Raw genomic sequence first — 12,997 nt, 5'->3', positions numbered from 1 at the left:
TGTGGAAATTAAGGAAGAGAAAATTGTATTTTGCCGAACCATCAAAAGATCCCCGCGCTCTATAGTTTAGTTGTATCAACAGCACGTACCTATTCAAGTCTTCACCAAGCTTTGCCAGGACCGGGAATTCGCGCCCTTCTCTCTAAAAGTGTAGACATTCGGATACATGCATAACAACTGGAATGGATGTATAGACTTGTTCTGAGACGTCGTGGCAGAAGAAGAATAAATGTGCGTTATGGATAAGGAATTATTTTAATGTGTTTGCATGCGCTCTCTGACCTTTTCCTAGTTTTTGAGCTTGTCACCTGCGCGGGAAATGTATATTTTATGAACCTTTTAACTTTTATTTTTTAAAGATTTTACAGTCATAGTCGAAACAAGTCGGATATGTAACATGTTTCCTAATACGGGAATGGTGAACCTGATGACGACCATGCAATTCGTAATGGCAAATCATTTTGAACCTAAAAACTAATTTTGAGTTTCAAACACCAGATAGCCAACGCTTTTTTGTTTTTTACAAACAGCTATGAGAAAAACTGCCTTGTTTGGAGGTATGGTGAAGTGGATCTTATGGAATTTGGTCTCATTCCTCCTGTGCTGGACTTTTGTTGACGCACAGGTAAGAAGCAAAGCTTAGGCCTAATTGTTCAGCTGTGTTGGAAATATGACATTACCTTTAGTTTTAGAAGCGGGAAGTAGGGGTGCTGAGGGTACTGCACTCTCCCCTGAATTTGTTGCTCGTTTTTTTTTTCACAAAAGTATTACACTGGGCCTTTACTAGTAATGCATTAGTGGAACAATATAGCCATTTGTAGCTGTGTTGTTTAGATTTGGTTTTGATGGGTGTATTATGTTTTAAATAGTATAAATTGCCAAATTTGAACATTGAGTAAAAAAAATATCAGCTGTGGAAAATCATATTTAGACTTTCATAATGAATCGATGATTTAACCCTGTGAGACCCAAGCATAGATCCAAATGGGGGGGGGGGATTAATTACCCTTCAGAAATACTTCTTAAAGGACACAGAATATGAAAAATCTGGAAACAAAGCAAAAATGCCACATTGGGCTTCAATGGTACTATAGGAATAATGTGTGGCAAGACAACTGTGAAATTCTATTGAAATCACATCAAAATGGATGAAAAGCATTTACATGTGATGGAAAATATTGTCTATTGGTATATAAATCCGAAATGAAGTTTTATTATGTCTGAAATGACCAAATTGATCAACATGACCAATACTTTTTGGGGGACTTTGCAATCAAAAACATATATATTTGAAAGGTTAACTATTTTGTAGGTTTTCTATATTTAATTGTAATAATATTTGGTTTGGCAGATTTTTAATGGAATGTCTACATAGGCGTACAGAGACCCGTCGTCAGCAACCATCACTCCTGTGTTCCAATGGCACGTTGTGGTAGCTAATCCAAGTTTATCATTTTAAAAGGCTAATTGATCATTAGAAAACCCTTTTGAAATTATGTTAGCACAGCTGAAAACTGTTGTTCTGAATAAAGAAGCAATAAAACTGGCCTTTTTTTAGACTAGTTGAGTATCAGGAGCATCAGCATTTGTGGGTTTGATTACAGGCTCAAAATGGCCAGAAACAAATAACTTTCTTCTGAAACACGTCAGTCTATTCTTGTTCTGAGAAATGAAGGCTATTCCATGTGAGAAATTGCCAAGAAACTGAAGATCTCGTACCACGCTGTGTGCTACTCCCTTCAGTATTGGGTTCTCGAGGGGGGTTAACACAGCTTACAGTACCTGCATGTGCAACAGATCTAAATCACTGACATGCCGTGACTAACATTTCCCCTTCCCTGAGACCTAGGAACTGTTGTTCTTAGCCTGCTTCCACTGATGACAGATTTCTTATTGTATAAACGAGATGACAGATGGACTGAATTCATTATTTTTATCCTGTGAGACCCAATGTTGTAAAAATGCAACATTAAATAAACTGCATCCTGTACATGTCCTAAACTCCAAAATCATGCCAAACACGACATAGTTCATCTCTAGATGTATCTCTTAGTCGTGTTTGTTCTATGTCAGTATTATTATTGTGGCATCAGTAGAAAGCTTCTACAACATTAGAAACCTGTCCACATATCAAATTCCACACAGGTCCCAAACTTAAGCATATGGTGTAAGTCATTCATGCATGTACATAACATGAAATAAACCAAGTTAAAAAAAAATAGAGAAAGAAACATTTTGAGCCAGAGCTAGAGATAGTTTTGAAAGTGTTGCAAAAACGTGACATTGGGCTTAAAGGGTTGAGGAAACAGAAACATTGGGACACATTCGTATCGATAAACAAATTAGAGAGATCGTTCTCCTTCCGAATTCTGCAAATATGGATAACCAAATACTTCAAGAGTAACTTTGAGGCCCCCTTTACACATCAAAAGAACAAATATTCATGACATGGCCAGGTGACATTGTTAAATCCAGGAAACAGTTTAAAGAAGGATTTTTAAACCTTAATCAAATGGAGATTGTGTATATGGGTGCCAGAGGGTGAACGGGCAAGACAAAGTAGAACTAATATCAGTCCATTTAATCTGCTCATCAATTGAGGTTCTTGGTCCCCATGCTCCCCCATGCTCCCCCATGCTCCCCCATGCTCCCCCATGCTCCCCCATGCTTCCAGGCTTCCTTTGGACAAGAGCTGTCCATCACAGCACACATTCACCTTCTCTCGTTTCCCTTTCTATTTGATGCTTCTAATGTATCTGTGTCTGTGCCCGGACTTAAACTGTTGCGGTTGTTAGCGTCTATAAGGTTGACCCCTAGTCAACGCCGTTCAATCAGTCAGGTGTATGTCATTCAGCCTGCCAGTGAAGGTCCCTTCAGCTCCAGGCCTTGATGGACAAATATCAGTTACATTTTTCATCATTAGGTTTGCAATTCAAAGGAATACAGTACAGTACAGGTTATGCATGTGGACCATGTAATATTGAAATATATTGTTCTGCGCAAGGACATGCACCGTCTAAATAGTGATTCACATGGCAACGTGAAGCACATTCATTATCTTACTTTGAAACGATATACAACCAGGAACTAAAATGTAAACGCTTTCAACTCCTTCCTGTACTTTAGACCACTTCAGGATTGCAGCAGGGCTTACACATAGACAGACTTAGAAGATGTTTGTTTTTCCATATGGGGACAAATATAACAGCATAACGAGCAAATAAATAAAAAATGTAAATGTCCTTTAAAACAATGTTTCATTTTTTGAGTGGGATTTGAAATGGAAGCATTACTTCACCTGAAGGATATTACATTCTTCTCCTCTTCCTCTTCCTCCTCCTCCTCATAGTTCTCTCGTCTCAACTTCTTCACCATAATAAACAGCATGTTTATAATCAACAGGACGATAAGGGGGAAAGAAAAGCACAAACAACAACATCATTAAACTCTTCTGGTGAATCCTCATTAGGTAGTTCAATGTGCACTACTTACTTATTTTGCTAATCAGAGCTAAGAACTACAATAACACTCTATAGTCCATGAAGAAGACTATTTGAAGAGTGAGCGAACCACATGAAAATAATTGCTTGCTCTTCTGGCCTGCAGTCTGGTAATTTACTTTGAGAGTGCTGAAATTGTGCGGCAACTATGATAGAAATAATGCTTATCGTTGCTGTCTGATGTCCAAAACTTAACATTTTCAGGAAATTGTTGAAAAAATGACCATATTTTTCCATGAATAAACATAGAAATATGAAACTTTTCTGAATACATTTTTTGGGGTTTACTGTTACTGTTTTTAGTTTAAAGACATGTTTGCTATGAGGTTTTCATCAGACAACAACGATGTGCATAATTCAGTTCTTCAGGTGTGTTGTGGGTGCATTATTCTTCATGAAGCTTGCATAAAAACATTTGTATTTTTAATATGTAGCATTTGTTATCTCTTTACATTGTGATATGTCTTTCATTACTTGTAAATCAGGTAAGAAAAATTATGTGACAAATCTCCAGGTCTCTGTGTAAAATAAGGTGCTAACGAGTTCTCAGCAGATAAACGTTATCACTGCTGAACTCATAACCTGTATTGACCTGTTTAAAGAGCGACTCCATTCCAGTGGCTGAACCTTTCCCCACCCAAGCTAGGAGTGCTGAGATGGGGAGTGCTGAGATGGGGAGTGCTGTGATGGGGAGTGCTGTGATGGGGAGTGCTGTGATGGGGAGTGCTGTGATGGGGAGTGCTGTGATGGGGAGTGCTGTGATGGGGAGTGCTGTGATGGGGAGTGCTGTGATGGGGAGTGCTGTTATGGGGAGTGCTGTTATGGGGAGTGCTGTTATGGGGAGTGCTGTTATGCAACAATTAGGTTGAGTTTTGACACAAGTGACCTCTACCAAGACACAATGTTGTTGTTTTCCTAAAATTCCTCATTAAACTGTTAAACTCCCAATGCTTGTCGCCTGCAGGGTGGATCTGAGGAGAGCCTGACAGCAGAGGAGCAGATGTACATTCTTTATGACATTAAACTCCAGTGCCACCAGAACCTCTCCTCCCGCAACCCAGCCGGTAATACAACATCAAACATGCCATAACATGCCCTATGTCTGTGACACTGTACTGCTTCCGCTACTGTATAGACAAACATACAGTAAGTAAGTATGAATTGCTGTTGATAAGAGCGTCTGCTAGATGACTTAAAATAATACTCCAGTGTTGCCAGAACATCTGGATTCACAAACCTACAGGTAATGACAACATAAAAACTGGCCCCTCAGACATGTCATGATACTTGTTACTGTTATCGCTTATTCTTATCCACATTTTTTGAAACTGCACTGTCGGATGGGGCTCGTAAGTAAGCATTTCACTGTAAGGTCTACCACCTGTTGTATTCGGCGCATGTGACCAATACAATTTGATTTGATTTGACTCTGTGGTACTGCCTAAGATATAGCTAGGTAGACCTCTGTAAGTAGGCGTAAAAGTGTGATAAACTTTCTTGAAGGTGTGAGGGGGACTCAGATCACTTCTTGCAGTTCAACACATTTTGTTATGAGGCTAAGAGAAAATGTTTGCTGTTTTATAGCTCATAAAATCAAATGTTATTTGTCACATGCGCCGAACAGGTGTAGACCTTCTTGTGAATACATACTTACAACATACTTAGCCAACAATGCAGTTCAAAAAAGATATCAGAAAATATTTTCTAAATAATATAAAGTAAAAAATAATATAACGTAACACAATAAAATAACAAAAAGGAGGCTATATACAGGGGGTACCGGTGGAGAGTCAATGTGCGGTGGTACAGGTTAGTTCAGGTCATTTGTACATGTACAGTTGAAGTCGGAAGTTTACATACACCTTAGTACATTTAAACTCAGTTTTTCCACAATTTCTGACATTTAATCATAGTAAAAATTGTCAGTTAGGATCACCACTTAATTTTAAGAATGTGAAATGTCAGAATAATAGTAAAGAGAATGATTTATTTCAGCTTTTATTGATTTCATCACATTCCCAGTGGGTCAGACGTTTACATACACTCAATTAGTATTTGGTAGCATTGCCTTTAAATTGTTTAACTTGGGTCAAACGTTTCAGGTAGCCTTACACAAGCTTCCCACAATAAGTTTTTTTCTACCCATTCCTCCTGACAGAGCTGGTGTAACTGAGTCAGGTTTGTAGGCCTCCTTTCTCGCACACAATTTTTCAGTTCTGCCCAAACATTTTCTATGGGATTGAGGTCAGGGCTTTGTGATGGCCACTCCAATACCTTGACTTTGTTGTCCTTAAGCCATTTTGCAACAACTTTAGAGTATGCTTATGGTCGTTGTCCATTTGGAAGACCCATTTGTGACCAAGCTTTAACTTGGTCTGATGTCTTGAGATGTTAATTCAATATATCCACATAATTTTCCATCCTCAGGATGCCATCTATTTCGTGAAGTGCACCAGTCCCTCCTGCGGCAAAGCACCCCCACAACATGATGCTGCCACCCCCGTGCTTCACGGTTGGGATGGTGTTCTTCATCTTGCAATCCTCCCCCTTTTCCTCCAAACATAACGATGGCCATTATGGCCAAACAGTTCTATTTTTGTTTCATCAGACCAGAGGATGTTTCTCCAAAAAGTACGATCTTTGTCCCCATGTGCAGTTGCAAACCGTAGTCTGGCATTTTTATGGCGGATTTGGAGCAGTGGCTTCTTCAGAGCGGCCTTTCAGATTAGGTCGATATAGGACTCATTTTTTACTGTGGATACAGATATTTTTGTACCTGTTTCCTCCAGCATCTTCACAGGGTCTGTTGCTGTTGTTCTGGGATTGATTTGTACTTTTTCACACCAAAGTACGTTTATCTCTAGGAGACAGAAGGCGTCTCCTTCCTGAGCGGTATGACAGCTATGTGGTCCATGGTGTTTATACTTGCGTACTATTGTTTGTAAAGATGAACATGGTACCTTCTGGCGTTTGAAAATTGCTCCCAAGGATGAACCAGATTTGTGGAGGTCTACAATTATTTTTCTGATGTCTTGGTTGATTTCTTTTGATTTTCCCATGATGTCAAGCAAAGAGGGACTGAGTGTGAAGGTAGGCCTTGAAATACATGCACAGGTACACCTCCAATTAACTCAAATGATGTCAATCAGAAGATTCTAAAGCCATCAAATAATTTTCTGGAATTTTCCAAGCTGTTTAAAGGCACAATCAACTTAGTGTATGTAATCTTCTGTGGTTGAGTGGTTGAAAAATGAGTTTTAATGACTCCAACCTAAGTGTATGTACATTTCTGACTTCAACCGTAGGTCTGGGTAAAGTGACTATGCATAGATAATAGACAGTGTGTAGCAGCAATGTGAAAACAAATGGGGGGTGTCAATGTAAATAGTCCGGGTGGCCATTTGATTAATTGTTCAGCAGTCTTCTGGCTTGGGGGTAGAAGCTGTTAAGGAGCATTTTGGTCTCAGACTTGGCAGAGAGAACAGTCTGTGACTTGGGTGACTGGAGTCTTTGACAAGGTCCTAGATGGCAGGATGCTGACCGGTTTCCGCTCTCGATGGTGCAGCTGTAGAACTTTTTGAGGATCTGAGGACCCATGCCAAATCTTTTCAGTCTCCTGAGGGGGAAAAGGTGTTGTCATGCCCTCTTCACAACTGTCTTGGTGTTTGGACCATGATAGTTTGTTGGCGATGTGGACACCAAGGAACTTGAAACTCTCGACCCGATTCCCTACAGCCCCATCTACAGTGGGGCAAAAAAGTAATTAGTCAACCCCCAATTGCGCAAGTTCTCCCACTTAAAAAGATGAGAGAGGCCTGTAATTTTCATCATAGGTACACTTCAACTATGACAGACAAAATTAGAAAAAAAATCCAGAAAATCACATTGTAGGATTTTTAATGAATTTATTTGCAAATTATGGTGGAAAGTAAGTATTTGGTCACCTACAAACAAGCAAGATTTCTGGCTCTCACAGACCTGTAACTTCTTCTTTAAGAGGCTCCTCTGTCCTCCACTCGTTACCTGTATTAATTGTTCTTAACTGACTGCCTAGTTAAATAAAGGTAAAAATGTTTAAATTTTGACCTGTTTAAAGATCTTGCTCACATCGGCTATGGAGAGTGTGATCACAGAGTCGTCCGGAACAGCTGGTGCTGTCATGCATGCTTCAGTGTTGCTTGCCTCGAAGCAAGCATGAAAGGCATTTAGCTTTTCTGGTAGGCTAGCGTCACTGGACAGCTCTCGGCTGGTTTTCCCTTTGTAGTCTGCAATAGTTTTCAAGCCCTGCCACATCCGCGAGCGTTGGAGCCGGTGTAGTAGGATTTCATCTTAATCCTGTATTGACACCTTTCCTGTTTGATGGTTCGTCTGAGGGCATAGTGGGATTTCTTATAAGCGTTCGTATTAGTGTCCCGCTCCTTGAAAGCGGCATCTCTTGCCTTTAGCTCAATGCAGATGTTGCCTGTAATCTATGGCTTCTGGTTGGGATATGTACATATGGTCACTGTGTCGACGACTTTGGTGATGCACTTATTGATGAAGACAATGACTGAGGTGAAAAACTATTCAATGCCATTGGATGAATCCCATAACATATTCCAGTCTGTGCTACCAAAACCTTCCTGTAGCGTAGCATCTGACCACTTCCGTATTGAGCGAGTCACTGGTACTTCCTGCATCCAACCACAAGGCGCTACAGAGAGTCATGCGTATGGCCCAGTACATCGCTGAGGCCAAGATTCCTGCCATCCAGGATCTCTATACCAGGAAGTGTCAAAGGAAGGCCCTAAAATATGTTAAAGATTCAAGCCACCTGTGTCATTGACTGTTCTCTCTGCTACTGCATGACAAGTGGTACCGGAGTGACAAGTCTAGGTCCAAAACTTTCCTTAACAGCTTCTACCCCCAAGTCATAAGTCTGCTGAACAATTAATCAAATGGCCACCCGGACTATTTACATTGACACCCCCTCCTCCATTTGTTTTTACACTGCTGCTACACGCTGTCTATTACCTATGCATAGTCACTTTACCCATAACTACATGTACATATTTCTTCAATTACCTCGACTAACCTGTACCCCCACACATTGACACGGTACCGGTACCCCCTGTATATAGCCTCATTATTATTATTTTATTGTGTTACTTTCTTTTTACATGAGTATATTTCGTAAATATTTTTCTTAAAACTGAGTTGTTGGTTAAGGGCTTGTAAGTAAGCATTTCACAGTAAGGTTGTATTCGGCGCATGTGACGAATACCATTTTATTTGATTATGTTCCAGAATTAGAATGCAAGTAAAGGACATAATAAATCAGTCTGCATATGCAAATTAGAGTGATGACAATGTAGTGAATGCGATTCGAATCATACAGATGACAGAGAATCCTCGCACTACGGTCTTAATCATGCCTGAGGGGAGGCATACTTCCTAGATGAAACCCACTGACCCTCAGCCTTAGCCCATCCCAATTCCTGCATCATTTTGGTCTTATTGCCTTGTTAATTCATCAGCACTCATTTCTGTAGCTTTCCTCCGTGTACATTTGTGGGAGATTAAAGCTACAGAATGTTGCTTCTGGGGAACAACAAGGTGAGACTCTGAATGGTTTCCTGGCAGCCTCTAATGGGTTGACCTGGCAACCCAAAACTGTAGTTGGCACACCTTTGTCTGGCTGGCCGGAAAGGACATTTTGGATTGGTTTGACTCACTTTGACACACTTCCATGGATTCTCTGCTGATGACAGAACAGAACAAATAGATTCGGTTGACAACAGTTGACAGCTGCTAGAATGAAGATGATGTCACAATGTTATATTAAAAGTTATTCTTAGTGCATATTTAAAACAACAGATTAAAAAAAAACTCTCTCAGGAAACCAAGACACGTTTCTTTGAATCTGTTCCTATGTTTTCAGAGGCCAGTGGATCAGGCAATTTAACAGTTCTAAGAAATCAGTGACAGTAGAGGACGTATCTCTGAACCCAAACTCTCCAAATGTACAATGTTTTATTATTATTTTGTCCTCCCCTCCCTTCCTCTGGCTTTTTACATTCACTCAGCCGAAGGTCAAACTACATTTTGTTTCATTAATGAGTGGTGAATCTGTGAGGTAATGAATGTAGACAAACACTATCCCGGTTTGGATCTAAGATGAGTCTCACCTTCACCTATGTATCAATGCCTGTCTGCTGGTAGGATGCAAGGGAAATTCATAGAGGAGCACTAGGTTCTCTTAAAGGCGTGCATGTCACTTCTGCTACTGTAAGGTCAAGGTGAAGAAGACATAGTATACTGGGAATAAATTATACATGCTTTAAATGTTCTGTAACCTAACCTCCCACTGACTTCATTAATTGGGATATTCACGTGAACTTGCTTTCGAAGCCAGTATTTGGAGGATGTATTGGCACGAGTGTTGTCAGGCCCTGGACAAAGTCAGCCGGCAAACCGTGCCATTATATCCTTCAAACACCGGCTTCGAGGGCATTATCACTTTTATACAACTGGTTAACAACATATTCAAATAATGATTGACATATTTTCATAAACTTTATTTTGCTTAATGTATTTATACTATTTTATCGTTCCACAAGATATAGTCCCGACACAAATCTAGAGAGTCTCCCCAAGCCGGCTGATTGTTCGTTTTATCTATTCGGTTGCCAGAGATGTGACCCAGTAGTTTGTTGCAAATGATCCATTGCCATACTAGCTGACAAAATTCTTATCCCTTGGTTGCTAGCTAGCCAACTACGGCTAACTTACAGTCAAGGTCGAACAGTGCAGGCAGAATAACAACAAAGTAGCTGCATTTGCATTTGTTTAAGTTATTTTCTAGTCACATTTATTTGGATACATCCATAAAAATGAGCTAATGATATACGATTTCACTTGGCATAGAAAATGTGCTCACGGGACAGGACACTGTTGTTTAGAGCAGAGGAGCTAGCCAACAACACAGCTAGCACAATCACTTCAAACTGAATCTGGAAAGAGGAGCTAGCCAACAACACAGCTAGCACAATCACTTCAAACTGAATCTGGAAAGACTGCAAACTTGCTGCATTTAGTTTCGTTTGACCTGTTTTCTACTACATTTCTTTGTATACTGTATATCAATCAAAATTAATCCGCTTTCATGATTTCGACTGACTGAGAAGGTTGCCTGCCTGTCTCCTCCTGAACACGTTCATTACTATGGGACAGCTGGAGATCGAATTTCAATATTGAAACAATGTTGAAAATGTTGGAGAGACAGACAGCAAGTGTTTATACAAATCTCTGCTGTTGAATATCAAATGTTAGTCTAAAATAAATGTGAGATAATGTCTAGATGAGATCAAGTTTATGAATTTGCCTGGATGGGCTGATGAGACAATGACAAGCGCAGTGAGATGAAATAGGTATTTTAACGTCATAGCTTTAGCCGGTGGTAACTTGTGGAATAGTCACCGGCTGGAATGCAGTTTTAATCAATCAACATCCAGCATTAGACCCACCCGTTGTATAAAATCAATATAACTCATATGATCAAGCTATAAAATTATCCAAAGTGTACAATGCTGTATTCAAACATCAATATAGTAGAACCTCAAAGTTAGGAACATTTCAGCATTCGAACAACCTCCATTCCCAACGTGTTCCTACTGTATCTCTGAGGTCCTGCATCGGTCACACACTGTAGTTGAAAAGAGTGTTCTGCCTCTCCACTAGATGACCTCTGCCCCCCTGGTTGGGATGGCCTTATCTGCTGGCCACAGGGTTACCCAGGAGCTGTCACCAAGGTCCTCTGCCCCAGCTACATCTTCGACTTCAACCACAAAGGTAGATGACACCCCACTCTGCCTGCATGGCAGAACAGGTTCCAGGTTCCCCATAGAAATATAATTTGAACACAACATCTCTGTGTTATTCCCCTTTACCTGTGTATGGGTGATACATAGCTAGTTTATATTAATACTTGAATTATGTATTGTCTAATCCAAGTATACAGAAAGTATTATGACAAACAACTCTGCCTGCATGGGAGAATGGGTTCCCGTTTACCAATGTATGATTGATATTTAGAGTGGATTCATAGTGACTTTAGAAATTTGAATTATGTACTGCCTCACTTGAGGTGCCAAGTGAAACCAAGTAAGCTACAGAGATACAGTATGTTGATTTGTTGATATATATATTACAGGTCATGCCTACAGGAAGTGTGACATCAATGGGTCGTGGGTGTTTGTGGAGAGCCTGAACAGGACGTGGCCTAACTACTCAGAGTGTCTGGGCCCTGGGTTCTTGAAGCCAAGCAACGAGAGGGGGAAAGTGAATACTGTTCTGTTGCTACTGCAGTGGCCTTATCCCCATATATGCAGGAAAACCTACAATGCCACTGTATATATTGTATTGTCTTTTAGCAGATGGTTTTATCCAAAGCCAGTTACCCATAGAAGAAAAATTCTCAGCAACAAAAGAGTGATCCAATTAAGATCCTACATCTGTACCTACAGTACCTGTATCCTTCTCCCAGCAGGACTTCTTTGAGCGTCTGTATGTCATGTACACCGTAGGCTACGCTGTGTCCTTCAGCTCTCTACTAGTGGCTATCTTCATCATCGGATATTTTAGGTGAGTGTGTGTGTGTGTTTGTGTGGTTTGGTGACCAGAAGTCCCCACAAGGATAGTAATAAAAGGAACATTTGGACAAGTGGGGACATTTCCCCACTTTTTTAATTTTTTATTTATTTCACCTTTATTTAACCAGGTAGGCTAGTTGAGAACAAGTTCTCATTTGCAACTGCGACCTGGCCAAGATAAAGCATAGCAGTGTGAACAGACAACACAGAGTTACACATGGAATAAACAATTAACAAGTCAATAACACAGTAGAAAAAAATGGGCAGTCTATATACAATGTGTGCAAAAGGCATGAGGAGGTAGGCGAATAATACAATTTTGCAGATTAACACTGGAGTGATAAATGATCAGATGGTCATGTACAGGTAGAGATATTGGTGTGCAAAAGAGCAGAAAAATAAATAAATAAAAACAGTATAAAAACAGTATGGGAATGAGGTAGGTGAAAATGGGTGGGCTATTTTCCTATAGACTATGTACAGCTGCAGCGATCGGTTAGCTGCTCGGATAGCTGATGTTTGAAGTTGGTGAGGGAGATAAAAGTCTCCAACTTCAGCGATTTTTGCAATTCGTTCCAGTCACAGGCAGCAGAGTACTGGAACGAAAGGCGGCCAAATGATGTGTTGGCTTTAGGGATGATCAGTGAGATACACCTGCTGGAGCGTGTGCTACGGATGGGTGTTGCCATCGTGACCAGTGAACTGAGATAAGGTGGAGCTTTACCTAGCATTCACTTGTAGATGACCTGGAGCCAGTGGGTCTGGCGACGAATATGTAGTGAGGGCCAGCCGACTAGAGCATACAAATCGCAGTGGTGGGTGGTATAAGGTGCTTTAGTGACAAAACGGATGGCACTGTGATAGACT

The 12,997-nt window shown here is 40.4% G+C and overlaps 1 protein-coding gene across 1 annotated transcript in view; it reads left to right on the top strand.

Annotated features, from left to right (window-relative positions):
• Positions 1–512: 512 nt before the first annotated feature.
• The window catches only part of LOC124029851 (parathyroid hormone 2 receptor-like), a 94,341-nt gene continuing 81,856 nt past the window's right edge, over positions 513–12,997 (top strand). The window contains exons 1-5 of the mRNA XM_046341444.1: positions 513–625; positions 4,465–4,564; positions 11,220–11,330; positions 11,692–11,819; positions 12,025–12,122. Of these exons, the coding sequence (XP_046197400.1) occupies positions 533–625; positions 4,465–4,564; positions 11,220–11,330; positions 11,692–11,819; positions 12,025–12,122 (530 nt within the window). The 5' untranslated portion in view covers positions 513–532. The remainder of the gene's footprint in view (positions 626–4,464; positions 4,565–11,219; positions 11,331–11,691; positions 11,820–12,024; positions 12,123–12,997) is intronic.

Source organism: Oncorhynchus gorbuscha, linkage group LG01, assembly GCF_021184085.1.
Source record: "Oncorhynchus gorbuscha isolate QuinsamMale2020 ecotype Even-year linkage group LG01, OgorEven_v1.0, whole genome shotgun sequence".
In the NCBI taxonomy this organism is placed as follows: domain Eukaryota; kingdom Metazoa; phylum Chordata; class Actinopteri; order Salmoniformes; family Salmonidae; genus Oncorhynchus; species Oncorhynchus gorbuscha.
The sequence above is the reverse complement of the archived record's forward strand: the minus strand, read 5'-3'. Positions and strand labels throughout refer to the sequence as shown.